The following is a 24,294-nucleotide window of genomic DNA, read 5'->3' on the forward strand; positions in this document are numbered from 1 at the left end:
CAAAACCTCGTTCAAGGAACCCTGGATGGCTGTCTTTCAGGCCGGGGCACCCCAAAAGGCAAGACTGGTCGTGGGGGACGCCAGAAGAACCGCTTTGGGCTTCCTGGGCCCAGCCAGACGAATCTCCCCAATAGCCAGGCCAGCCAGGATGTGGCGTCACAGCCCTTCTCACAGGGCGCTCTGACCCAGGGCTACATCTCCATGAGCCAGCCCTCCCAGATGAGCCAGCCCGGCCTCTCCCAGCCTGAGCTGTCCCAGGTGAGCCCTCTGCCACTTTAACTTGAGACGTCTCACACCCACAGAAAAGTCAGACCAGCCCAGGGAGCCCTCTTCACACATGCAGACCCCGTGACACTTACCCCTAAAGACCTTAGCAGGGGGACTGTAGGTCTAGAACATTCCATCCACAATACTGTCCTGGGTAGCGTGTCTCCAATGGTGAAGTAACCAGTGTGGGTTTCCTGCCACTTAGGCTTGAGGATAGGTTTCCAGATTATTCCCTGCGGCTGGTGATGGGCTGGACGCAGAGCAGGTTCTCAAGCCTGGGAGGGTGAGTGCGCATCCTTCGACTGGGTGCTCATCTCTCCAACCTTGTCTTCCAGGACAGTTACCTTGGAGATGAGTTTAAGTCACAGATTGATGTGGCGCTGTCGCAAGACTCCACGTACCAGGGGGAGCGGGCATACCAGCACGGCGGAGTGACGGGGCTGTCCCAGTATTAGAAGGCAAGCTGGCCTCTGGAGGAGGTCTTCGCTGGGATCTGGACTTGTAGGAAAATTTGGGAAACATGGGAGTCTCAAGTCCTCGAGGGGCCAGTGCATCCTGTCACCTGTCACTCTGGGTCCCTGCACCTCTTCTTAGTGTCTGGGGGATGTGAACTTCATGCACACCGTCTGTGCCACGGTCCTCTCCAGAGAGAATCTTAGAGCTGCTCCTGGTGGGCAGCCAGGAAGTGGACGTACCCCTCGCCCTGACGAGGCAGGTCGTGAGGGTGGCGAGGGCCCCAGCTCCTAGGTGCACGGGTGCCTCGGGGTGCTTCTAGGTGCCCGCGAGGGTCCTGCCTCATGGTTCTCCATCTGTAACAAGGCCGAGCAGGGCAAGCATAGGCCTGGGGCTTGCTCCTCTGCCCCTTCCTGACTGTGTGCACGGAAAGTGGGATGCAGTGATGCTGGGAGAAGGGGCCTCATGGTTCTCCATCTGTAACGAGGCCGAGCAGGGCAAGCATAGGCCTGGGGCTTGCTCCTCTGCCCCTTCCTGACGGTGTGCAGGGAAAATGGGATGCAGTGATGCTGGGAGAAGGGGCGTACCGCTGTTGAACAACACAGGCTCAGCAGCCTTAACTCTTGGCTGCCTTCTCTCCGGGTGGGAAGTCATTGGTCTGGGTACCTGGCCGGCCTCTGAGGTCATGTTTAACACATGAGGACGCAGGTGCCAAGTGGAGTCGGGGAGAAAGCCCCGTCCGTGCCTTCTGGGCCAGGCCCGGGAGCTGCCCCAGCTCCCACTTTCTCTGAAGCCTCTTGCCCTCCCTCCCTCCCCAACAGGTGGCAGCGGAAGAGCTAAGCTACGTGGCTTAGTCCATCAGCATCTTATTCTGGGTAATAAAAAATAAAAATAAATGGATACCTGTTTTCCACTGCTAAAACTGAAGCACCACTGTGAGCAACAGGAGAGGGAGAGGAGTACCCGAGGGAGAGAGGAGCCCGAGACAGAGCGAGCGCCCACTGCTGGCACGTGGCGGCGAGGAGACGGAGAAGGGAGAGCGGGAGGTGGGGCGGCCACGGAGGACCGCCCGCCAGCGAGCCCCGCCAGCCCCGCTCGCCGAGGAGCCCAGCGCTCGCCCGCTGCGTCCACACCTGGGTCTGCGACCAGGGCGGAGGGAGGAAGACCCTCATCTCAGAGTAGCCCTTTCCTCTGTTCTTTTCTTTCTTTTTCTCTTTTATTGAAAGGGGACTACGTTTTAGCAGGAAAAACTACGCGTTTCTGTGCTGAGCACGCTCCTTGCGGTGGCGGCCGTGCCGGGAGAGCCCCTCAGAGTGGGTTCTGTCCACGCTGGCTCTGATATCGCCGCGCTCACAACTGCCTGTGTTCTAGGAGGGTTTTCATTTAAAGAAAATATGGTGGTTTGTGTTTTTCTGTTTGTTTTTTAAAGATTCTTTCAAAGGAGTACTGAAAAATATACTTTCCTGAATTTGTCTCTCAAATCTTAGTGGTGGACCTGGGAGATGCGAGAAGCTTCCAGAAACGAAGTTTAAACATGCCAAAACAACTCAAGATTAGGATCAACACCTGTGACGGGAGGAGGATTTTTTTTTTTTTTTCAGTTTTAGCTTCCAGCAGCTTCTCCCTGTACGTCAGGGCAGTGAGGGAGCATGGTCCCGGGCCGGGCAGGCGACTCCGTGGTCTCTGCTGGACTCCGAGAAGCAAAGCGCTTCCCGTGTGCCGTGGACTCGGCCCCGCAGGAGGGGCCTCGGGCAGGACTGGCCGTGAGGCCAGAGGGCAGGAAGGTGGCAGTTCCCTGGCCAGTGGCTCCTTCCCCAGGGTCCTTCCTGAGGATTTGGTGGAAAGCACTAGCCAGGAGGATCTGTCCCCGTTCCCAGGGAGGCTCCCACCGTCGCTGTGGCCAGTTAGGCTCACTGAATGCCCCATCCCCTCTTGTTCCCCCACCCTACCTGACTAGTTTGGAGCCCTTCTACCTGTGGGCACAGTTTTGATGAGGTGGGGTCATTTTAACTTTGGCGGGGAAAGGGGATACATTTCTGAAATAAGTTGGTTCTGTGCCGAAGGGCTTGAAGGAGTTGTCACATCACGTGGTACAAGGGGCCTCTGCCTGGGTCTGGGTTGCAACTTGCATTTATTGTTGCTGGTGGAGTCACCCCCAGCTCTTCGCACACCGTGACAGGGATTAGCCTCCCTGGCGGGACCTAGTTGGGGACTGTCTAACCCTAACCCTGCCTATCCAGGCCCTGATGACCCTGACCCCCAGCATCCCCCTCCCCATGTGCCTTATCCCAAAGCCTCCAGATTCCAGCTGGTACATGGGAGAGACGGGGGACACACAGGCCACCTTCCTTCTGGCAAGGCCTCTTATTTATTACCATTGCTGTAGTGCTTTCGGTTCCCACTTCTTTTGGTAGCTGCATAGAGTTTGGATAGGTTTTTGCTATGACCCCTTGTGCACTGTCCCCATGGGTGACACACCCACCCACCCTGTTCTGTTCCTTGGAATGCTTTGCCTCTGCTTTGTGCTGTTTGCTTTTTTCTCCACCTTAGCAACAGTTGCTATGAGTCCCCCAAATCAAGAAGCATCTGTACCAAGGCAATGTAACTTTTTGATTTTCGGTCAATTTGTTTTAACTTCTTTTGTCACCAATAAAATCTTAATAAACAGCTCTGCATTCACACTGGGGCTGGATAACTACAGGGGGTGGCAGAGCACTTGGTTTGGGGTTCTGCCTGGTTGGGGGTGGGGGATTCGGAGCCACCTCAACGGCAAAGCTGAGACGGGCCAAACCTGTGCAGCAGGGACGGGAGTTGGGGAATCTGGGCCTACGCAGGGTCAGTTCCTGGGGCCCGTGTACATTAGACGTTGGGCCCCCTAGAGATGGGTTCTGGGAAGGCTGCGCCGGCGGCGTCACTTGTAGGACCTCCACCCACCATCCTGGTGGTCGATGGTGATGGACATAGCTGCTTCCCTCCCCACTCCCAGGTGACAAGACCCGAGAAGGCAGCAGAGCGGACCACGCAGTGTTTATTGTTGCCCTCTCCCGCCCGCCCCCGGTCAGCGGCAGCCGCACTCATCCACCACCATGTCTTCGTAGTGCCGCAGTACCACGTTGTCGCTGTTATCGAAGAAGAGCACGGAGATGGGCGACAGGCGCGCGGGCACGCAGCAGGGAAGGCCGGCGGCGGCGCTAGGGGCGGCCGCGTGCATGAGCGCGCGCAGCACAGCGTGGTTGAGCGCGGGCGTCCCGCCGGGTTCGGACAGCGCGGCGGGCAGCCCGCACTTGCCCTGGCAGTAGTTGGCCAGGAAGCCGCGTGGCGCGATGACCCAGCGGTGCCAGCCCACCTCGCGGAAGCTCACGTAGAGCCGCCGCGCGCGACACGCGCCCCCAGGGCCGCCGCCCACTGCGGGCTCGGCCTCGCGCCGCGGCCGGGCCAGGGGGTGGCACAGGCGCGGGTCGAGGGTCACCAGCAGCAGCGAGGCCTCGGCCAGGCTCGCGCAGGCAGCGGGAGCCCGGGGACGCAGCGCCAGAGTCAGGCGGAGGCTGCGCGGCGCCGAGGTGTTGCGGGCCCAGGCGGCGCCCAGCAGCTCGGCGCGCACCGGCATTCCCAGGGCGGACACCGCCTGGCGGAGCACCACCTGCCCGGGGCCCGCGCCCGCCGGCGCCACGCTCAGCTCCCAGCCGCCCGCCGTCCCCGCCGTCGCCTCTGTAGCCGCGAAGCGCAGCTCCAGGCGGGCCTGGCTCGGGCGCTCGGCTGGCTCCACGGCCGACAGGTCGAAGACGACGGTCCACTCAGGGCACTGTCCCGCAGCTGAGGCGGGCTCCGGGGGCCGGGCGGCCGCGCCTGGGGAGGAAGGGAGAGGGCTCGGCTGGCGCTGGGTCCCCACTCGGTGCCGACCGGCCCGCGAATGGGTCTTGGTTGGGGACAGCGGGGGAAGGTGAGCGACCGGAGCTGGGGGTCGCACCATCTGTTAGAAGGCGTCAAATGGTGTGAAGCGGCGGTGGGTGAGGGAGATGGAGTGGGGGCAGGGCGTCACTTGCAAGGAAGAGGCCCCGACCAGTGTAGGGCGGCCAGCCCGCCGTTGGGGACATAGGCGGGGGTGGGGAGGTGGGGGGGGGGGGAAATGAGCGAACGCATGGGGCTAGTGGGGAAGCGATGCTAGGGCGGGTGGCATCTGCAGGAAGGCATCAAGTGGTGTGAAGCGGCAGAGGGGGTGGGATGGAGTGGGGGCAGGGCTTCAGCTGCAAGCAAGGGGCCCTGCTCGGTGCAAGGGAGCCTGGCCTTCGGATTACTCCCCCACCCCATCCCCTGTCCCGGCAGGTGTCCACGCGGAGGAGCTGAGGGAGTTCAGAGGCCCAGGTTGCTTGCGGGCTGGACAGGGAGGGTGGCGACCCTCAGGGCTCTCCGGCCTTCCTCACGCGCCGCTGGAGGCTCGTGGCGGGCTCGGGGCGCCCAGCGGGGTATCGGCCTCCCAGACCCACGCCCCCAGCGCAGACCCCACTCACCGCGGTCCGGGACGTGGCGCACGATGTTTCCGGCGACCCCCAGCTCCTCCATATGGCACGGCCGCAGGGTAGTCCCCAGGGGCGTCCTCCGAGGGCCCGCCCTGGCCTCCTGGTGGTCCCGGCGGCGGAACAGGCGCCACATGACAGGGGGTACAGGCCGGGACTTGGGGGCGCCCCGGGGCACGTCGGGAAACCCGAGAGCCTGGAGTAGGGCGGCGGCGGGGCCCGGGGGCGCGGGGGCGCGGGCCGGGGGTGACGAGGGCAGCAGCATGGCCAGTAGGAGAAGAAGGACGTGGCGGCCCGGACGCCGGCACAGCGGTGGCATCTTCGTCACAGGCGGCGGCCGGGCGAGTGCTCAGGGGCTGGTGGGCTCCGGGACCTGCGGGCTGGGGGCGGGACCGGGGTCCCTGGAAAGACCTGGGCCAGGTCAGGGTCTCGGGGGGCGTGGCCGCGATCCTGAAGTCGAATAGGGACCAATCACGGGGGCGGGGTCTCGAGGGGGCGGGGCAGGGGTCCCGGGAGTGGCCAGGGCGGGGTGGGTTGCGGCGGGGGCGGAGCCTGTTAGGGCCAGGGTACAGGGGGCGAATGGGGCAGCCGCGTGGCTGGTCCCCGAGGGCGAGGTTGGGTGGGGCTGGGTCCTGGGCGGCGGGGCCGGGGTCGAGGGGTTCAGAAGCGCTTGTCCTTAACCAGTCCATTCCTCAGCGGCTTCCTGCGAGCCAGAACCGGCCCAGGTTAGCCTAGGGACCCCACGCCACCACGTAGCGCCTCCCACCACCGTCCCGCCCTCCTTGCCCTCCTTTTCCCAGCCCCGCCCCATTCTTCCTCCCAGCCCACAAGGCCAAAAGACCCTGCCATCTGCCTGCTGGGCAAGTGGTCCCTGCTCCTTCCTACAATTAAACCCTCCTCTCCCCTCCCCCCTGGGCCACCCGCGGCTGCTGGAGGGCAAAAGTCACCTACCAACCTCTGCCTGATTTAAGCCCATCGCCTGGACCTGGACCAGCGCTTTATCCTCCTCCTCTCCCAGGGAGGCAGAACTGGCCAGAGCCCCCGGCTATCCCACCGGGCAGGCTCCTCCCCAACTACAATGGCCCTACCAGGAAAGGCTTCCCAGCCCATGATTCTCCATCCACTGCCCTCTGTCTACACCTGCCACAGCCCCTTCTTTGCTTCCATGTCCTTAAAACAAGTTATGTAGTGTTTTAAAACGAATCAGTACTGTAAGATCCCAGAGAAAGACCCCTAACGTCTAAACAACGTTCATGGTTTGCATATTTCAAACTGTCTACAAAGATGTCTTCTCCTGCACCTCAATTTTCCAAAAATGTGCCACCGAGATCGCTCCCATGTGCACTGATGATCTCCTTAATTCCATCTTCCCTGCCTGTGTTAGTGGCAGGTCTCTGGGGTCCCGACTGGGAGGGGACCTGCACCCTGGGGATCTGCCCAGGCCCACCTTACTGGACTCAACAGGTCTACCCCTGCCCCTCACCGCTATTGCCATCACTTGCTCGGTGTTGTGTCCTGTTTAACTGGCCAGCCTGCTGATGCCAAGACAGCATCTCCCCGCAGTCTTACGGTCACGGCCATTGACCATTCCTATTCCCACGTATGAGAACTCTTCGTGCCTTTGCACATGGTCCATCAGTCTCTGCTAAAGTGAATTCTACAGTCTAGTTTATGTACAACTGTATTAAGTTTTCTGAGCCAGTAATATATTCTCACGGTCTAGACCTCAGAAAGCATAGAAAACTCACAGTTCAACCGAGCGGCTCCTAGGGATCTACCACCCTTTGACTTCTGTGTATCCTCAGATACTAGCATATGTGCATTACTGTACCCTGCAGCCCTTTGGTTTGTGGAGCACTCTAGCTCAGAGACCGTTCCATATGAGAACATAAAGACTTTCCTGGAGAAGATGGTCTCAGTCACTTTAGTTTGCTCTTCCCTGGGGCTGGAGCCACTGGATGCCCCTTCCTGGGAGCACACCTCCCGCCCTCGGCCCACTTCTCCGTGGGCTGCTGTTTTGTCTCGCTGCCACCGCGGGAGCCCTTTATCTGGGAGATCAGAGATAAGCCCCCCGTGGACCTCCCATCTGTCCTATATCTTCAGCTTTGCCTGTTGGTCTTTTAGACAGAGCAGAGGTGGGGTTCCCAGCTTCTTGAGTCTTCTCATAGTTCAGTTGCTGGACGGCACAGTCTCTCATTTCGACTCTTTGATTGCACAGCTTCCATTTCTGCATCAACATCTTTGATGCTTTGGGAGTTTGCACTGGGGGCTCATGCGAGATAAAGATGGTTACCAAGCAAGCGTCCCATCGACAGTTCTTCCTTCCCTCCCGGGATGCTTCTTTGCTAAAGTTTGATGGGCTCAGCTCTGTTCCCGCTGTTTTAATTCCTATACTTCTATAGAAGGTTTAATACCTCCAAGGATCCGTACCCCCGCCCTGTGCCTCTTTATCAGAGCTTTCCTGTGGTGATTCTGGTTTGTTTTTCTGCACAAGCTTCCAAGGGCCCCCTCCCTCCTCAAAAACAGTGTATTTGCGGGGGAGGGGAGTACCCAACTAGGGCGAGACGGCCTCTCTGCAGAATCAGGTTTACACTTTTTCGTCTCAGTGCACCACAGCGGGAAAGAGAAAATCAGGACGAGGGTGGAAGCTGCAGGGGGATGTGGGCAGGCAGAGACTCGGGTGGATTCTGGATGTTTCCTTGAGGATAAGGAGGAGAGGGAGAGACGGGGGGCTCCCTAGGGTTTTGCAAGGTTTTCACCCTGAGTTGCCATCAAGTGCGATGGACAAATGTTCACGAGAGGTAGTTTGCGGTGGGAATGGGGGTTGATTCTGGATATTTAGAAGGTGCTTGGAATGTCAAGCAGACACTGACACAGACAATGGCACTCAGAGGAGCACTGTGAGCTGGGAGAGAAACTTGGAAGTCGGGGTGGATTAAGTGAAAGGGCCCTGGGAGAGGGGGAGGCCAGATGCGGAGCAGGAAGGCACAAAAAGTGAAGCGGGAGCCCACGTGCCGCAACTAAGGAGACTGCGAGCCGCAACTAAGACCCAGTGCAACCAAGTAAATAAATAAATACTAAAAAAAAAAAAAAAAAAGAAAGTGAAGCAGGGAGCAGAGGCAGACTGGCGATTGCAAAAGGAGAGGTTGGGTTGGGTATGGGGTTTCTTTTGCGGGGGTGACAAAAATGTTCTAAAACCGCAGTGATGGTTTCACAACTCTGTGAATGGACTAAAAACATTGACTTCTACACGGCAAATGGGCAAATTGCATGGTGTGTGAATTCCATCTCAATAAAACTGTTCAAAAAAAGGCGGGGGGGAGTGACCACCAGATTTGTTTAGCATCAGTGGAGCGGACAGGAGTGGTCTCGGGGTGGTGGGGGTAAGACCCCAGAGGGAGCTGGGTTCGAGAAGGGAGGAGAAGGGGGTGCTGGTCTGTAAGCGGAGCGGAGAGAGGAGGTTTCTCTTCTTGATCAGAATGTCCCTGAGCAGGCAAAGGGGTGGACATCGGTGGCCCGGGACGGTGGCCTCAGAGGGAGACGGACCATCTACCAAAGCAGCCAGCCGGCACTAGAGGGTGGATGTCCTCATCCGGCTACCCCTGCTTTCCTGGGGACACGGAAGCCAAGTCATCGGGTGAGGGGACAATGGTGAGGACAGTTGGTGGCCGAGGAGAAGGAAGAGTCTCAGGAGATCAGGCACTGCCCAGGCATCGCTGAGGACCCCTGGCCCCCATTAGTGCTGCAGCGAGGACCAGATGTGCGGGTCATGGCTCTTCAGATACAGCGGGGGCAGCTGAGAGTGTCACGGAGGAGAAAGCCGGTGTACGGAGGGGTGGGGTAGCCTCAGGCAGGTCAGCAGACCCAGAGCGGGGTGAGGGCCCCCGATGGATGGCGGTCCCAGCAGCCCAAGAGAACGATGGGGGCTTCAGACCGAGGTCGTGACCAGGGTGCAGGGGCCACTGCAGGGGGCCGAAGACAGAGGTCCAGGAGGGGCCCCATGGAGGGGGTTCAGAAGAGAGAACCAGCAGGAGCAAAGAAGGCCTCAGTGCTGCTTTGCCACGTGATTTGTTCTCCACTCCGGGGTCCTTCAAAGTGGTTCTCAGTCATTGTTTTCAAATCTAACTGCATTTTCATCATACATGGTCTGCACGATCCTGGTTCTGAGCAACGGAGGTTGCCCCTGGTTTTTTTCAATTTTGAGAAGTGTTCCTGTGCTTAAAAAGAACATCTGTTCTTGCTTCGGAGCTGCCTGATGAGGAACGTGGACTTTACCTCCTGTGGTCCCATCTCGCCACAGTTTAGGGCTGCATCATGCGGATCCTTTCACATCAAAAATTACACCTTTCTCCTCCTGTCTTTTTTTTTTTTTTTTTTGCGGTACGCGGGCCTCTCACTGTTGTGGCCTCTCCCGTTGCGGAGCAACAGGCTCCGGACGCGCAGGCTCAGCAGCCATGGCTCACAGGCCCAGCCGCTCCGCGGCATGTGGGATCTTCCCGGACCGGGGCACGAACCCGCGTCCCCTGCATCGGCAGGCGGACTCTCAACCACTGCGCCACCAGGGAAGCCCTCCTCCTGTCTTTTTACTTACAACTTTTATTTATCCTGGAGTTGAAGTCTTTTGACCAGGTCAGAGATGGATTTATTTAAAAGCCCAGTCGCGTAATTGTCATGATTATTCCATGTGTGTTTATTTGCATGCGCAATAGTTGAGATTCTACCCTCATTCTGCATTACTTACCCTGCTTTTTCTAGCTTTCCTTTCCTGCATTTACTTTGTTGTACCTGTTTTTGGTTCCATTCTCCCCTCTACACCCTAATAGTGTTAACATAAATACTCAATATAGCCCAAAGGTAATGCCCTACCCTCCTGCAAAATGCAAAGCCACCAATCCTGTTTCAATAATATTAAATATTTCAGCTCTAATTTTTTAAAATCTCTCAAATTAGGCGTTAAAAAAATTTTTACCCAGATATGTATCAATTTCTCTGCTGATCTATCTCTTGGGGTAGTTTTCTGAAATATTCTCCTAGAGAAGATCTGTGAATGGTAAGCCTTCTTAGTTTTTGTTCCTGCGGATATCCTTTTTTTTTTTTTTTTTTTGGTGGGGATGCTGGGGACCAAACCCAGGATCTCATGCAAGCCAACAGGTTTCCTTTCTCTTGAGTAACTGTTTTTAAACTTGTGTATAAGAGTCCCGGTTTCTTGTTACTTCCTTTCAGCATTTGAGGTGATATCTGACTCCAGTCTTCCAGCTTCCCTCGTTGCTGTTAGTCTGTCACTGTTTCGTAGGTCATCTCTTCTTTTCTGTAGCTGTTTCACATTTCACTATGATGTGTCTGGGGCCCGGATGCCTTTGTATTCATCCTGCTTATGATTTATGTCTTGTCACTTTCTGGAAAAATTCTCAGCATTATGTCTTCTCATGTTGTCTCTCCCTGTCTATCTATCTCCTATTAGGACTCAGCCACATAATTCTTACTATTCTAACTGTCATATTTTCCATTTGTTTAGGCTGCATCCTAGGTAATTTCTCCGCAGCTTTCAATTCACTGATTCTCTTTTCAGCTGTATCTAATCGTTGGAGACTTAACATCTATAATAGGTTGAATGGTGGTCCCTAAAAGGATATGTCCACATCCTAATCTCTAGAACTGTGACTGTGACTCTATTTGGAAAAAGAGTCTTTGCAGATGTAATTAAGTGAAGGAATTTGGGATGAGATCATAGTGGTCTAAATCCAATGACAAATGTCCTTATAAGAGCCAGAGAGACCATTTGAAGACAGGAAATGGAGATTGGAGTGATGCAGCCACAAGCCAAAAAACATCTGGAACCCCCAGAAACTGGAAGAGGCAAGGAAGACCTTCAGAGCAAGAGTGGCTCTGCTGACACCTTCATTTCAGACTTCTGGTCTCTAGAACTGTGAGAGAATAAACCTCTGTTGTTTTAAGCCCCCTAGTTTGTGGTACTTTGTTACGGCAGCCCTAGGAAAGAAATATATTTAACATCCAATGCTGTTTTTCATGGTCTCTCATGCCTTTTACATTTTTAATAAACTTTTCATTTTAGAATAATTTTAGATTTGCAGAGATAGCATAAAGAGCTCCACGGTAGCCACTGCCCAAGTCTCCCCGAACGTTAACACTTTATATCTCCACAGTGCATTTATCACAACTAAGAAACCAATGCTAGAACATTGCTATGAGCTAAACCATAGACTTTATTTGAATTTCACCAGTTTTTCCACAGATGTCCCTTTTCTGGTCCAGTATCCCACATTGCATTCAGTCAATCTGAGCTGACGGTTCCTCAGTCTCGTTTTCCATGACCTGACGATTTTCAGGTGTCCTGACCAGCTCTTTTGTGGCACATTCCACATTCTCATTGCTTTTTATCCCATCTTGTTTTATACCCAACTGTGCTAACTCTAGCCATCCTTAGGGACCAGGTTCTGCAGGTGGTGCCCATGGGGCCAACCATGGCAGCATGTCCCCAGTCCCCTGTCATTTCTGTATGGAGTTTGTTCTTTGCCATCCTAGTGGGAATGCTGTCATTTGGGGCTGGAGGTGCCAGCCTCCCAACTCACATTCTGGCTGGACATTCTTGGGGGAGACAGAGCAGGGAGCAGGGTGGAGCTAGGTGGTCTGGCTTGCTCTTTGCCTTGGGCTCTGCGTTTACAAGGACATCTCTAGGAGTTCACTGTTTTACAGCAGAAAGGTCTTTCAGTTTTAGATTTAGCCAAGCAGGTGCCTCCCCAACCTCACCCCTGGAGTTCTCTTTAATCACTGTTTCTTCTGGAAGCCTCTGAGGGTTGGTCAGACTCCTTGGTGAGACCTCACTGACCTCTACGCGCAATTTCCAACTCAGGTTCGCTGGACATCGACAATCCGACACCCTCAAAACTAGATTCCCAACCCCCTACCCCCACCGGTGCACATGGTCCTGCCCTGAGTCCCATCTCGGTAAATGGCAGCTCGAGGCAGAGGTCTTGGGTCATCTTTGAATTTTTTATTTCTATTTCACCTACATCCAAAGCAAGTCTGGTTAGTTCTACACCAGAGTTGGGATCTGACCACTGGGGTGACCTCACCTGCGGCCCAGCCCTCTTGTGTCCACAATCCCTGCTCACCTGCCTGACTCCCCTCTAACCTGGGCCGCTGGCTTTTTGGCTGCTCTGGCAATTCCCCCAGTTCTTTGCTCCCCTTCTCATGTCTTTCAAGGAGATTTTTAAAAAATCTCTGCTTCTCTCATCCTCCTCCCTGCCCATTCTGACCCACACCTCACTGCACTCTGTGCCCACTGCTTCCCCGAAACCATCTTTCCCAGGTTGGTCACTGATGACCTCCCAGGGGTCAAATCAGAGGGTCTGCTGGGGAGCGCCCTGCGAGCCTTCAGCAGCCCCCATCTCAGTGCTGCTCAACCACCCCTCACATTGACTGTGAGGCGCTGCACACCTTGGACCCTGCTGGTCATCCCAACCTGCCTCCATTCACTCCTGGGGCCCCTCCAGGCCAGGGGCTTTGGGCGCCATCTGGCTCACATCCCAGGGCTGGCAGTCCCGAGGCCCCTACCTCCAGGACGGTCGAAGAGGCCCCTTTGGCTCGTCATCCCTACAAATCCCACCTGGGCCCGAACCCCCGGCCCCATCTCCTGCTTGGCTGACCAGTGGTTGCCCCGCTGGACCAGAGGGTATTAGCCCGAACAGAGCCCGGGCTCCCTGGGCTGCCCATGGCACCCCCTCACCGCCCCCTTCCACTGCCACCTGCTTAGAGGTTGCCGTCAGGCCTGGAAAACAGCTGATCCTCAGCACTGGGCTTGGCCCTCACGGCTCCCACCACCGAGACCCTGATTCTCACCCCTCACCTCTCCACCCCCACCTTCCTCGCTGTCTGTCCTGACAGCATCTAACTCTGTCGCTACATCGTCCATGCCTTTGTCGCAGTCTCTCTTTTGGATGCAGGCTCCGGGGGGGCAGCGTCGGCATCAGCCTCATCCGCTGCCGTGTCTCCGGGGCCTACCCACAGAGTGCGCTCGATCAGACGGACGTGGTTAAGGAATGAACTAGGGCTGGGGGCCCCTCCACACTCACTCAGCTTTGCTGGGCTTCGGGCTCAGGGCCTCTGCTGTGTCATATTCCCGCACGTCCTTCAGCTCGCGCACCTGGCCCGTCAGCACCTTGGCAGCAAAAGCCACGATGTACTGTGGGAGGGGAAGGCACAGGTGAGAAGAGAGCCCCGTCCCCGACCTCGCTGCCCTCCTGATGGCTGGGTGCTCCTGCCACCGGCCCTTTGCACGTTGCCTAACATGCCCCTCCTCCCTGGGAGTGCGTGAGAAGGGCGTGCACCTGGAGCGCTCCTTGGGGACGGGGACCGGGACAGGACTGGCATCTGAGAAGAAAGGGGTGGCGAGGAGCTGTGAGCGCCAACTCACCAGGAACCAATAGAGGTTCATGAGTGTGAGCAACAGCAGGAGTGCGTTGAAGAAGAAGTAGAAGGGGATGTCAGGCACCGACCGCAGGCTGCAGTAGCTCGTGGCATACAGGACCTTGAGCGGGAACCAGTAGAGGCGGAACCAGAACCTGCAGAAGGGAGGGGCGCGTCGAGGAGGCTGTGGGGGCGAGGGGGAGGGGGAGGGGAGCCCCCTCCCCTTCCCCCCAGTCCCTGTCCTGTCCCGTCTGGACTCATCCATCTGCCCCTGCACATCCTCACCCATCCATGTCTCCTTACCCCACCCTTGTTCATTCCTGCCCAGCTGTCTCCATTCTTGTGCTGTCCTTTCCTGCCCAGCTTGCTTATTCCCAACTCGTGCCCTCTGCTGTCCCACCAGACCCCGCCCACATCACCCTGGCCCTGTCTGGCCCCTCCCACCTCACCAAGCCCCCACCCACCTCACCAGGACCCACCCCTTCCCTGCCCACCCGCCTCTCTAGGACCCACTTCCTTCCTGCTTGGCTCCACCCACTCTCATAAGCCCCACTTCCTTCCCGGCCTGGCCCCGCCTACCTCCACCAGGTCCCCTCCCCTTCCACTAGGCCCGCCTCCTCCCCTGCCGGCTCACCAGCTGAGGCTGAAGCTGAGGCAGCCCAGGTCTGCAGCCAGGGCGTGAAGCCGGTGGTGGGATCCTCCGCGGGACTTGAAGTAGACATTGAGCTTGGTGAACTCCAGCTGTACGTCACTGATGTCATGCAGGAAGAGCACAAGGATGCCCACCTTGTGGTACCTGAGGAGGAAATCGGGAGAGGAGAGAGGGCTGGTTACCCTGGGACCCCTACCCGCACCGAGGCTCCCAAGCACAGGCCCCCTTGGCCACCCCTCCAGGCTTCCCGTGGGTCTGTTCAGAGCTGTCCTCCCTGGCCCATCTGCCCTGCCCATCCCCCCTTCACAGGGCTAGGTCAGCAGTAACACCCAGGCTGCACCCGTCCTGTGGCAGCCACACCCCAGGCTCAGGAACCTCCCTGGAAGTGCCCTCTCTGATCCTTCCTCATCTCTGTGACCTCTGACCCTCAATGACCCCTGACCCTCACAGGCCTGGGTCATTCTGTGTCCAGATACCCCACACTTTCAACATGACTGCCTCACTGATGCTCCCAGGTTTGTACATTTAACCTGAACACTGCTGCAAACTGCAGACTTGCCTGGGAAAGGCCGCACCCCCACCAGGATCTGACGAAGGCTGGAGCCCCGTCCCTATCCAGCCTTCCGCCTCACAGCTGCGTGGTGCCTGAGTTCAGCCTGGATGTGGCTGTGCACCTCTGTCACCGTCTTCATGCCCACTCTGCCCTCCTGACAGCCACAGGCTGTTCTCATCCCCTAACATCCCTGGTGTTCCCGGAGCCTTCCTTCACCAACTTTCAGTCTCGGCTCACCGGTCACCCCTGACCACCCCACCTCACCTCACCACCTCTGCAGTCCTTATCTTCCGACTTGAATTTTCCATAGTGATCACCTTCAAACAAACTGTTAGTTCTTTTCTTTCATGGTTTTTTTTTGTGGGGGGGTTGTTATCTGATTCTACCCTCTAGAGCAGGGCTGTCTAATAAATTTTCAAGAATGATAGGAATGTTCTAAATCTGCATTGTCCAATACAGGAGTCACCAGCCACATACTGGGCTGAGGTACAGAATGTGTGATTTTATTTAAGTTTAATTAAAGTTGACATGACCACCTGTGGCCAGCAGCTACTGTGCTGGAGGGCACAGCTAGTCCAACAAGAATAGAATTTGAGGGGCTTCCCTGGTGGAGCAGTGCAGGGAACACAGTTCAATCCCTGGTCCGGGAAGATCCCACATGCCGCAGAGCAACTAAGCCCGTGCGCCACAACTACTGAGCCCACATGCTGCAACTACTGAAGCCCACGCACCTAGAGCCCATGCTCTGCAGCAAGAGAAGCCACCGCAATGAGAAGCCCGCACACTGCAATGAAGAGTAGCCGCCACTAGCCACAATTAGAGAAAGCCCACGCGCAGCAACAAAGACCCAACACAGCCAAAATAAATAAATAAAATAAATAAAAATAAATTTTAAAAAAATGAATAGAATATGAGCTGTATATGTCGTTTTAAATTTTCTTTTTTTTAAATTTTTTTTTGAGTTTCCATGTTCAATTTTTTTTTTAATATCTTTATTGGAGTATAATTGCTTTACAATGTTGTGTTAGTTTCTGCTGTACAGCAAAGTGATTCAGTTATACATATATACACATTCTTTTTCATATTCTTTTCCATTATGGTTTATCATAGGATATTGAATATAGTTCCCTGTGCTATACAGTAGGACCCTGTTGTTTATCCATCCTATATATAATAGTTTGCATCTGCTAATCCCAATTTCGTTTTAAATTTTCTATCAGCAGCGTTTAAAAAAAAAAGTAAATAGGAAGAAGTAAAATTAATTTTAATAATATATTCCAATTGACTCAGTATATCCGAAATGTCGTCATTCAACATGTAAATGACATAACGAAGGGACTGAAAGATATTTTCACTCTCCTTTACCCTTGGAATCAGGGTGGCTTTTACACATACAGCATGCTGTGGTTTGCACAGGCTCTGCCTTGAAGCACTATGACCACGTGCGGTGGCCACAGTGGGCTGGAACATAACGTTTTGTCTACTGTGCTCACGGCTGTGCCCCCAGCAGCACCTGCCACATGGCAGGTGTTCAGTAAACACTTGCTTTGTGACCCAGCCAAGGTTGCCATCCAGGAGGAGCTGGAGGGGGACAGATGGGGTGGGGGCAGGTGGTGCCTCTCTGCACCTGTTTTGCCCCATCACGTCAGAATCTCTCTTCAGAAACCTCTCCCACGGACACCCCCATACCCCCCCACCCAGGCATCAGCCTCTGCCCTGTGCCAGCCTCTTGCCACTGCTCACGCCAGTGCCCTCCACCCTCCTGTCCCCTCCTGGACTCACCGGAAGGCATAGGACGAGATAATGAGGACCAAGGTGACCACATGGTGGATGAGCATGACCACTGAGTCCTTGCGCCAGGCATCCAGGTACAGCGTGGCGTAGATGGAATGGCCGTAGAAGCTTCCCTGTAGTAGGTAGGCAACCGCGATGTCCCGTGGTACCGCCATGCCCGTCTTCCAGTCTGGGGAGGGCCAGACCGTGCCGTCAGGGACCTGCAGGGCCTCCGGGACCCGCAGGCGACCCCGAGCACTCCCTCAAGCCGCGCATGGGTCCTCTGCATGCTGGGCGTGCCACGCATCTCTGCAGCTGTTCTGGTCGCTGGTTTTCTGTTACCCATTCTCCACCCATCATTGTTTATGAATAGGCATTACTTTTTAGAACAGTTATAGATCTACAGAAAAAGGTGCTCCTGCCCTGAAATTGGTCCTTTGCAGAATTTCCAACTGTGCCCCAGGCCCCCTTCCCCGTCTTCTCTTACCAGGCTCGCTCAAGACACCCGGTCCTGGGTGCCGCCCTCCCAGCAAATCCCCAAACCGATGGAGGCTGCCACCTGCCTTGCTGTGCCGGCCAAGCAGCTGAGGCAGAAATCACACACTTTCCAACGCCCATGAGTGCGGGCTCTCCCGCAGAGCGGGCCCGGCTCCACCTCCCCTCCTGCAGCCACCTCCTGCCCCCTGCCCCTGCACATGCGCCCACCCGCACTCAGGCCTCGTGCCTTTCCAGGGGACATCGCTCCCCCCACCATCTCCGCCTCCCCTCCTCAGTCCATCACCGAGGACTCGCCCGAATCGACCTAGAACTCCAGACTGTGCCCTGCTGTCTGCGGCTCCTTCTTTGTCCATCCCCCGTAACGGCCTCCCTGGGCTCCATCCCCGGTCTCCTGTCCCTCCCCCTCCAAGCCTCAGTGATCTGGAGCTAGACCCTCAAGTCCCCCTGGAGGCCAGCTATCCCTTAGACGCCTCCTATGCTGCCACCTCAGTGACAGCCCTTTGTCTGTACCCTGGTCCTGCCTGCAACGGAGATCCACTTGGACCTCTATCTGGGGGTCCCTCTTCGGTCCCCACCTCCACTCACTTGCCCTGCCCCCACTGCCCCCACCCTGGTCCAGGTACCGTCATCTCTTCCCAGCGCTGCCCCAGCTTCTCCCGGCCTCCAGAGCCTATTCCCGACTGTCCATTCTCCCCACAGCAGCCTCGATGGCTGTGAATACACAGACCCCATGATCTGGCAAGTCCACTCTTGGCCTGTGCCCAAGGAAACTGAAAACAGGGACTCAAGAGACCCCCGTATACTCATGTCCACAGCAGCACTAGTCACAATCATCAAAAGGGGAACAGCCCAAATGTCCATCAGCAGGTGACTGGGTACACAAAATGTGGTAAATCCACGTTTCGTGTAGCCACATCATGTGGAATATTATGCAGCCCTAAAAAGGAAAGAAGCCTTGACACACACTACAATGTGAATAAACCTCAAAAACATTATGCTGAGTGAAAGAAGCCAGACGCAAACGGGCACATGCAATCACATACCAATGATTCCATGTATATGAAATGTCTATAGAACAGGCAAATCCATAGAGACAGAAAGCGGACTAATGGTTGCCAGGGGCTGGGAGAGGGGGGATGGCAAGCTGCTAACGGGGACGGGTCTCCTTTTCGGGATGATGGAAATGTGCCGGAACTAGATAGACACGGTGCTTGTGCAACACTGTGAACGTGCTAAATGCCACTGAACTGCTCACTTTAAAATGGTGAAGTTTTAAAAGTTGTGGTAAAAATATATATAACATAAAATGTACCACCTTAACCATTTTTAAGTTTAGTAGCACTAGGTATATTCACACTGTTGTGCAACCAATCTCTAAAAGTTTTTCCATGTTGTAAAACTGAAACTCTGTTCCCATTAGACACTCCCTCTCTGTTCCCCCTTCCCCAGCCCCTGACACCCACCATCCTACTTTCTGTCTCTATGGATTTGATGACCCTAGGTGCCTCACATAAGTAGAATCACACAATATTTGTGTTTCTGTGACTGGCTAAAATGGTTAATTCTGGGAATTCCTTGGCGGTCCAGTGGCTAGGACTCCGTGCTTCCATTGCAGGGGGCATGGGTCCAATCCCTGGTCGGGGAGCTGAGATGCAGCGAGCGGCACAGTGCGGCCAAAAATAAATAAATAAAATAGAATGGTTAATTCTATGTTATGTAAAGTTTACCTAATTAAAAAAAATGAAAGACACCTGACAGATCACTCATCCCCCACTTGAACACGTCCAGGGCTCCCCAATTGGGCTCAGTAGCAAAACTCACACTCCTGGCTGGGTCTCCCCCCACGTTCCGTGCGCAGCCTTGTGGCAGTGCTGCAGTCAGCAGAGGGGGGCCTCCCCACACCTGCCAAGTGTCTCTGTCCCTCTTGAGAAGGAAGGGACGCGGAGGCACCCTCTGTGGAAACGGGACACCCTCTTTTCCACCTATCACACTGGCGAGACTGCTACAGTGGAGAGCACCCCCGCTCCAGCTTTGGGCCCCAGATCTGGGGCAGAGGGAAGAGGGCAGCAGATAATTCCCCATCTGGGCTGCGTCTGCACCTCCCTGCACGTTGTGGGGTGAGGTGGGCCGGGCTCTGTCTGTGGACCTCCAACCTCCTCTCCACACACAACCCGCCTGCTGCTCTGGCCTCTCCATGTCACTCCTGCCTCATCCCCCTCCCCGATCTCCAGGATCAGCCACCTGGGCATCCCACACCCAGCTCCTGGTCTCCCCCAAACCTGCCCCACCCTCAGCCCCCTAGACCCTGGGGCCAGCCCCATCCTCCTTCTCTCTCACACCCACCTATGGTTTGGCAGTGAATCCTATCAATTCTGCTTTCAAAACATTTCTTTTTTTTTTTTTTTGCGGTACGCAGGCCTCTCACTGTTGTGGCCTCTCCCGTTGCGGAGCACAGGCTCCGGATGTGCAGGCCCAGCAGCCATGGCTCACAGGCCCAGCCGCTCCGCGGCATGTGGGATCCTCCCGGACCGGGGCACGAACCCGTGTCCCCTGCATCGGCAGGTGGACTCTCAACCACTGCGCCACCAGGGAAGCCCCAAAACATTTCTTAAATCAGCCACTTCTCTCCCCACCACAACCCTGTCCTGGGCAGAGCACACCGGCTCCTGCCCTCAGCCCCACCCTTAGGTCGTCCTGTCAACGTCCCCCCTCTGCTCGTGGCCCTATGGTAAAGACCCCCACTGCTCCCACCCCACCTGATTGGGCTCCTTGCTGCTTCTGATCAGCCAGTAGCGTGTCTGTCCGACAGTGGCCTTTGCATTTCCCATCTGCCCCAGGTTCCTCCCAGTCCCCACTCAAAAGTCACCTTTGGTGGGACCATCCCCATCCCTGTAGAAAATGCCCTCCTCCCCACCTCCTAGACACCCCACATCCCATGCTCCTCTGCTCACTCAAGTTTCCTCATCTGCACTTATCACCGTTAACAGATTTCCTGTTTCACTTTAACAGATCTGTCACCCCAAAACACAGGGGTGGGGGGCTTTCTCTGACCTACTCACAGTTGTGTCAGCACAGCACCTGGTACACAGTAGGTACTCAGTAAGCGTGCCTGCAGAGAAGCAGCTAACTTGCAAGTGTGCTATCACAGCATAATTTATAAGCAGGAACCAGAGGCAACTCCATGCTCGAAACTTCAATTACAGAGAGACAGTTCAATTACAGTTCATTCTCATAAAGGAAAATTGAATGACAGCTCAAACCTCCCCTCTAGGGATTTATGACACGGGAAATGTGCGTGTGTTACACGGGAAAAGTGGCCATGTGGGCAGCATGGTCACAAGACAGACAGGTGCAGCGCAGGGGTTCCATGCCCAGCTCCCTGGTGCCACCAGGAGCCCTCCCAGGATGTTTATATCACACGGCAGGAAACACGTCCATGTGTGTCCCTGATACACGGTCTGGGTGGTCAGCACAAGAGTAGAGAAGCCTGACCCCTCGTTGCAGACTGAGTTTTCTACATCGGCCTGCCGGTTGGTAACAGAGGACACTGCAGTCAAATTCCTGCCCATCCCACCCAGAGCTCAGGCCTTGATGACACCCACGTCGAATCCAATCAATGGATGCAGCCACTTCTCACCACCTTTATCTCCTTGCCAAGCTGGTCCAAGCCACACTGGTCCCTTGCCTAACCCCTGGGCCCAGCTCCCCTCCTTACCCAAGATTCATCTGTCTCCACATGGCAGCCAGAAGAAGGTTTTTTATAATCCACAAACCCATCCCATTTAGGACGAAACTCAAGCTCCTGCCATCCTCCTCCCGTCCCCATATTATCAAGCTCATGCAAGCCCCAGGGCCTTTGCACGTGTTGGACTGCTTGCCTGGGCCCACACAAGGGGTCCCCTCCTCTAGGATGTTTCCCTGAGTCCTGACAGGGACAGGTGCCCCCTTTTCTGGCCCCAGGGCCCCTTCATCGCCCTTGTCTCAGAGCAGACATCCAGCATGGGATGTCTGATGAGTGTCCAGCTCCCCCATGTACCCTTCTCTGAGTTCAGAACAGGGCCCTCCCCCAACCTGCCCCAGCCCTGCAGGTCCCCTACCATAGAAGACGGAGGGTGGGTCGTGAAAGAAGGGGTAGTCAGTGCCGAAGAGCAGGTAGGTGCTGTAGCTCCAGGCGCCCAGGTAGAAGAGAAACTTCCAGGCGCTCTCAGGCATCTTGGCGGCATCTCTAGGCTGGAGGCGGCACCGCTTGGCTAGGGGCTACGGGTGAGAAGGCGGGCGGCCATCAGCACTGGTAGCCAAGGGCCGCTCCTCCAGGCCCAGGGACTCCCCAGGCCAGGCAGTGCCGGGCCCGGTACCCACAGCCTCCTGGAAAGTAACCAGAGCCCACGTGTACCTGCCAAGGGCTAAACTTAGTGCCCAGCTGTCCAGCCGCAGCCGCAAGGGGAGGGGAGTGATGGGGGAGACCTGGGCGGAAACGTGAGGGGAGGCTGTGAGGGGAGGAGGGGGACACGTGGGTGTAAAGCAAGGGAGACCAGTGGGCTCAGTCCAGGGGACTGGGGGGCTTGGGGGTCTCAGGGGGAGCTAGAGGTATGACAGAGAGGAAGAAGGATTAAAGAGAAGACTTGGAAGGGGCAATGGGAGTGAACTGGAGGGGAATATGGGGGCATCCGGGGGAACATGGGGGGCTGGAACCCTAGCAATCCCCATGCGGGAGGAACTTGAGGGGAGGGGGTGCCTCAGAGGAGGAACTGGGGAGACCAGAGAGGAACGGGGGCTGGGGAAGATGGGGTGGGTAGGTGGGGGAGGACATGGGAACTCAGGGGAGAAAAGGAAGAGAGGATGGGGCAGAGGAAGAAAGAGGGTCAAGGAAAGGACATCGCAGATGGGGGGACCTGAGGGGACAGCAGGGAGGGGACAAGAGAAGTGGGAGCATGCAACGGTGAGGCATGGAGGAATTTCAGGGACCCAGCGCCCCTGGAGTCCTGGGGGCAGAGCCTCAATCTCTCTGGGGGCGGGGCTCCAAAGCTGCCGGCCAAGCCCCGCCCCCTCCCCTAGGCGAGGCTGAGGGGGCCGGAGCACCAACAGTCGCCATGGAGACAGCCAGAGCCAGCTCCGGTAACCCCTGGCAACCACACGACTGCCAAGAAGATGAGCTTTGGAGAACGAGGCAGCCCCTCCGCCCGTTTCTTGGGAAGGGCGAGCCACGAACTGGAGTGAGTGCCCGACGTCCAGGGATTCTAAAAGTGAGGGGCCCGTGACCTTGCTGTCCCCCACCCAGCTCCCTCAGGAACGTGGGGAGGAAGCCTGCTCCACCCTGGTAGTCCCAGAGCAACCATATCCCCCTCCTGGGCTCTGGCCCTCGTCCTCCTGGACCTCCCACTGCCCAGCTGGAAACTGGGAAGGTGGGGGAAGCAACAAAGCAAGATTGGGACCAGGGCTCACCTACGGAGGGGCCATAGTCATGCCTGCCTCCCCCTCCCTGGAGCAGCGTGGTGGCTGCGGTCTCTAACCCCCATGTGGGTCATATGGGGGTGGGAGTGGGGACAATGGCAGCCAGACAACACCCCATCCCTGACTTAACAAGGGCCAGCCTCTGCCCAGCCAGCAGAGAAAGGCCCCTTTGTTGGCTCCAGGCACTCTGTCCCTGCACCCCCTGCCACCTCCAGTCAGACGGGCGGAGTGACCCCAGCTGGTCCTCAGGGAAGTCACAGCCAAGCTTGGAGCCCAAACGCCTTCCAACAAGCTCCCATAGCAGCGACCCCTCCCCAAGGATGGGAGGGAGGCCAGGCGCCAATGTCACCCCACAGTCACTCTCCAGCTGGGGAGGTGGCCTTCCCAGGCTCGCCGGAAACTGAGCAATTCGGTGGCGACCCCTTGGAGCCCGCACAGTCCAGCTTCGCAGACCCAGGCCGTGCCACCTCCCCCCAAAGGCTGCGAACACGGCGTGGCCAGGGAGCCCAGGCCTTTGCATCCCTTGATCGGAGGGTGGCGCTGACTCCAGACAGACGAGCGGCAGCGACTGGGCAGCTCCTGCCTCTTCCCGGTCGCAGCGGACGAGCCAGTCCCGCCGCCGCACCGACCCCGGACACCGATCCGGTTCCGAGCGCGCCCCAAGTGACCCGGAGGCGCAAGGCACACGCAGCCCCTGTGCGCCGAGCCTTCCCTGCCCGTGTCCTCCGCTCTTCTATACCCAGCTCCGCTAGGTCCGAAAGAGTGCGCAGCAGACAAGGCCCTCCCACCGCCCGGGGCCCCCTTGTCCCGCACTGACCGGACCTGTTCCCCCACATCTTGAGCATCCTACCCTTGTCAGGGTCCCCACGTTCCAGGCTTCCCCCAGCCCGGCCACACCCCCACATCCACTCGCAACCCCACCCCGCCCTGGCCCAGAGGGGCACGCGGCGGCCCAAGATTCCGCGTCCCGAGCTCCTCCAGCCTGAGGCTCGCCACGTTCCAGTCACCCTGGTCCGCGGAGACATAAAGGGGCGCGCGGCAGCCCTGGGTCCCCGCCCCGGACTCCCTAACATCCCGGCCCCCCAGCCCGGGACCCCCACGTTCCAACCCCCAGCAGCACTTACCCGAAAGAGGCGCGAAGTGGCCGCCGAGCGCAGCGCGGTCCAGCCGAGTGCGCAGAGCGCCAGCAGCAGCAGCTCAGGAGGCGCCAGGTGCGCGTGCTCGGCCAGGCCGCGGCGCGCCAGCCCCCAGCCGCAGTCCGCGCAGCCCCGCGCAGCCGCCAGCGCACTGCCCCAGCCGCGCTGCACCAGCTGCGCGTAGCTAGGCATGGGCTCAGGCCCCGCCGGACCCGCCGCGGTCCCCGCCGCCGCCATGCCGCCCGCTCCCGGTCGTCCCGGCAGTCTGCGCCCGCCCACGGTGGCCGCCGGAGCCGCGCGCCCCGCGTCACGCGCCGCAGTTGGGCCGGGGGCGCGCTGGCCGTAGCCCGTGGGACGGAGGGGCGGGGCCCGTGCTAGCTCCGCCCCGCAGGGACGCGGGGCCGGGGCGCGCAGGAGCTGGGTCCCCCGGAGGCAGCAGCGGCGACCTCGGGCGTACAAGTCCTGGCGTTGTCGCGCCGCGTCCTGGAGGCGGGCCAGCGAGCTGGCTCATTTTCCAGTGGAGGAAACCCAGGCGCGGGGGAGGGGGGAGGGGGGCGACCGGGGGGTGGA

At 57.4% G+C, this 24,294-nt stretch overlaps 3 protein-coding genes across 5 annotated transcripts in view; 1 reads left to right on the forward strand and 2 right to left on the reverse strand.

Annotated features, from left to right (window-relative positions):
• UPF1 (UPF1 RNA helicase and ATPase) overlaps positions 1–3,387 on the forward strand; it is a 36,243-nt gene extending 32,856 nt beyond the window's left edge. For both annotated transcript variants that reach the window (XM_067733302.1, XM_067733303.1), the window contains exons 22-24: positions 41–258; positions 603–725; positions 1,542–3,387. In XM_067733302.1, coding sequence (XP_067589403.1) covers positions 41–258; positions 603–722 — 338 coding nt within the window. In that variant the 3' untranslated portion in view covers positions 723–725; positions 1,542–3,387. The remainder of the gene's footprint in view (positions 1–40; positions 259–602; positions 726–1,541) is intronic.
• A 344-nt stretch (positions 3,388–3,731) lies between these two features.
• GDF1 (growth differentiation factor 1) lies at positions 3,732–5,553 on the reverse strand. Its single transcript, XM_067733316.1, has 2 exons — positions 5,229–5,553; positions 3,732–4,566 (listed from the first exon to the last, which is right to left on the reverse strand). Exons 1-2 carry the CDS (start codon positions 5,551–5,553, stop codon positions 3,779–3,781), a joined length of 1,113 nt encoding a protein of 370 aa, XP_067589417.1. The 3' UTR covers positions 3,732–3,778.
• Positions 5,516–24,030, reverse strand: CERS1 (ceramide synthase 1). 2 transcript variants are annotated; one of them, XM_067733321.1, is made up of 7 exons: positions 23,713–24,027; positions 21,235–21,394; positions 16,649–16,829; positions 14,296–14,457; positions 13,669–13,816; positions 13,328–13,437; positions 5,516–5,937 (listed from the first exon to the last, which is right to left on the reverse strand). In XM_067733321.1, the coding sequence occupies exons 1-7, from the start codon at positions 23,959–23,961 to the stop codon at positions 5,895–5,897; spliced, it is 1,053 nt and encodes a 350-aa protein (XP_067589422.1). In that variant the 5' UTR covers positions 23,962–24,027; the 3' UTR covers positions 5,516–5,894. The 2 variants fall into 2 exon arrangements, with proteins under 2 accessions (XP_067589422.1, XP_067589423.1); XM_067733322.1 differs by lacking the exon at positions 5,516–5,937 and adding an exon at positions 11,439–11,937 and having other exon boundaries at positions 23,713–24,030.
• Between the last annotated feature and the right edge of the window lie 264 nt (positions 24,031–24,294).

Source organism: Pseudorca crassidens, chromosome 3 (genome assembly GCF_039906515.1).
Source record: "Pseudorca crassidens isolate mPseCra1 chromosome 3, mPseCra1.hap1, whole genome shotgun sequence".
In the NCBI taxonomy this organism is placed as follows: Eukaryota; Metazoa; Chordata; class Mammalia; order Artiodactyla; family Delphinidae; genus Pseudorca; species Pseudorca crassidens.

Excerpts from the sequence above, each read along its gene's own strand:
- GDF1 (XM_067733316.1), bottom strand. The coding sequence starts at position 5,553 with ATGCCACCGCTGTGCCGGCGTCCGGGCCGCCACGTCCTTCTTCTCCTA. Across the intron at positions 4,567-5,228 it reads GCGCCACGTCCCGGACCGCG|GCGCGGCCGCCCGGCCCCCG; the intron begins GTGAGTGGGGTC and ends CTTCCTCCCCAG.
- CERS1 (XM_067733321.1), bottom strand. The coding sequence starts at position 23,961 with ATGGCGGCGGCGGGGACCGCGGCGGGTCCGGCGGGGCCTGAGCCCATG. Across the intron at positions 21,395-23,712 it reads CCACTTCGCGCCTCTTTCGG|CCCCTAGCCAAGCGGTGCCG; the intron begins GTAAGTGCTGCT and ends TCTCACCCGTAG. Across the intron at positions 16,830-21,234 it reads CCCACCCTCCGTCTTCTATG|ACTGGAAGACGGGCATGGCG; the intron begins GTAGGGGACCTG and ends GGCCCTCCCCAG.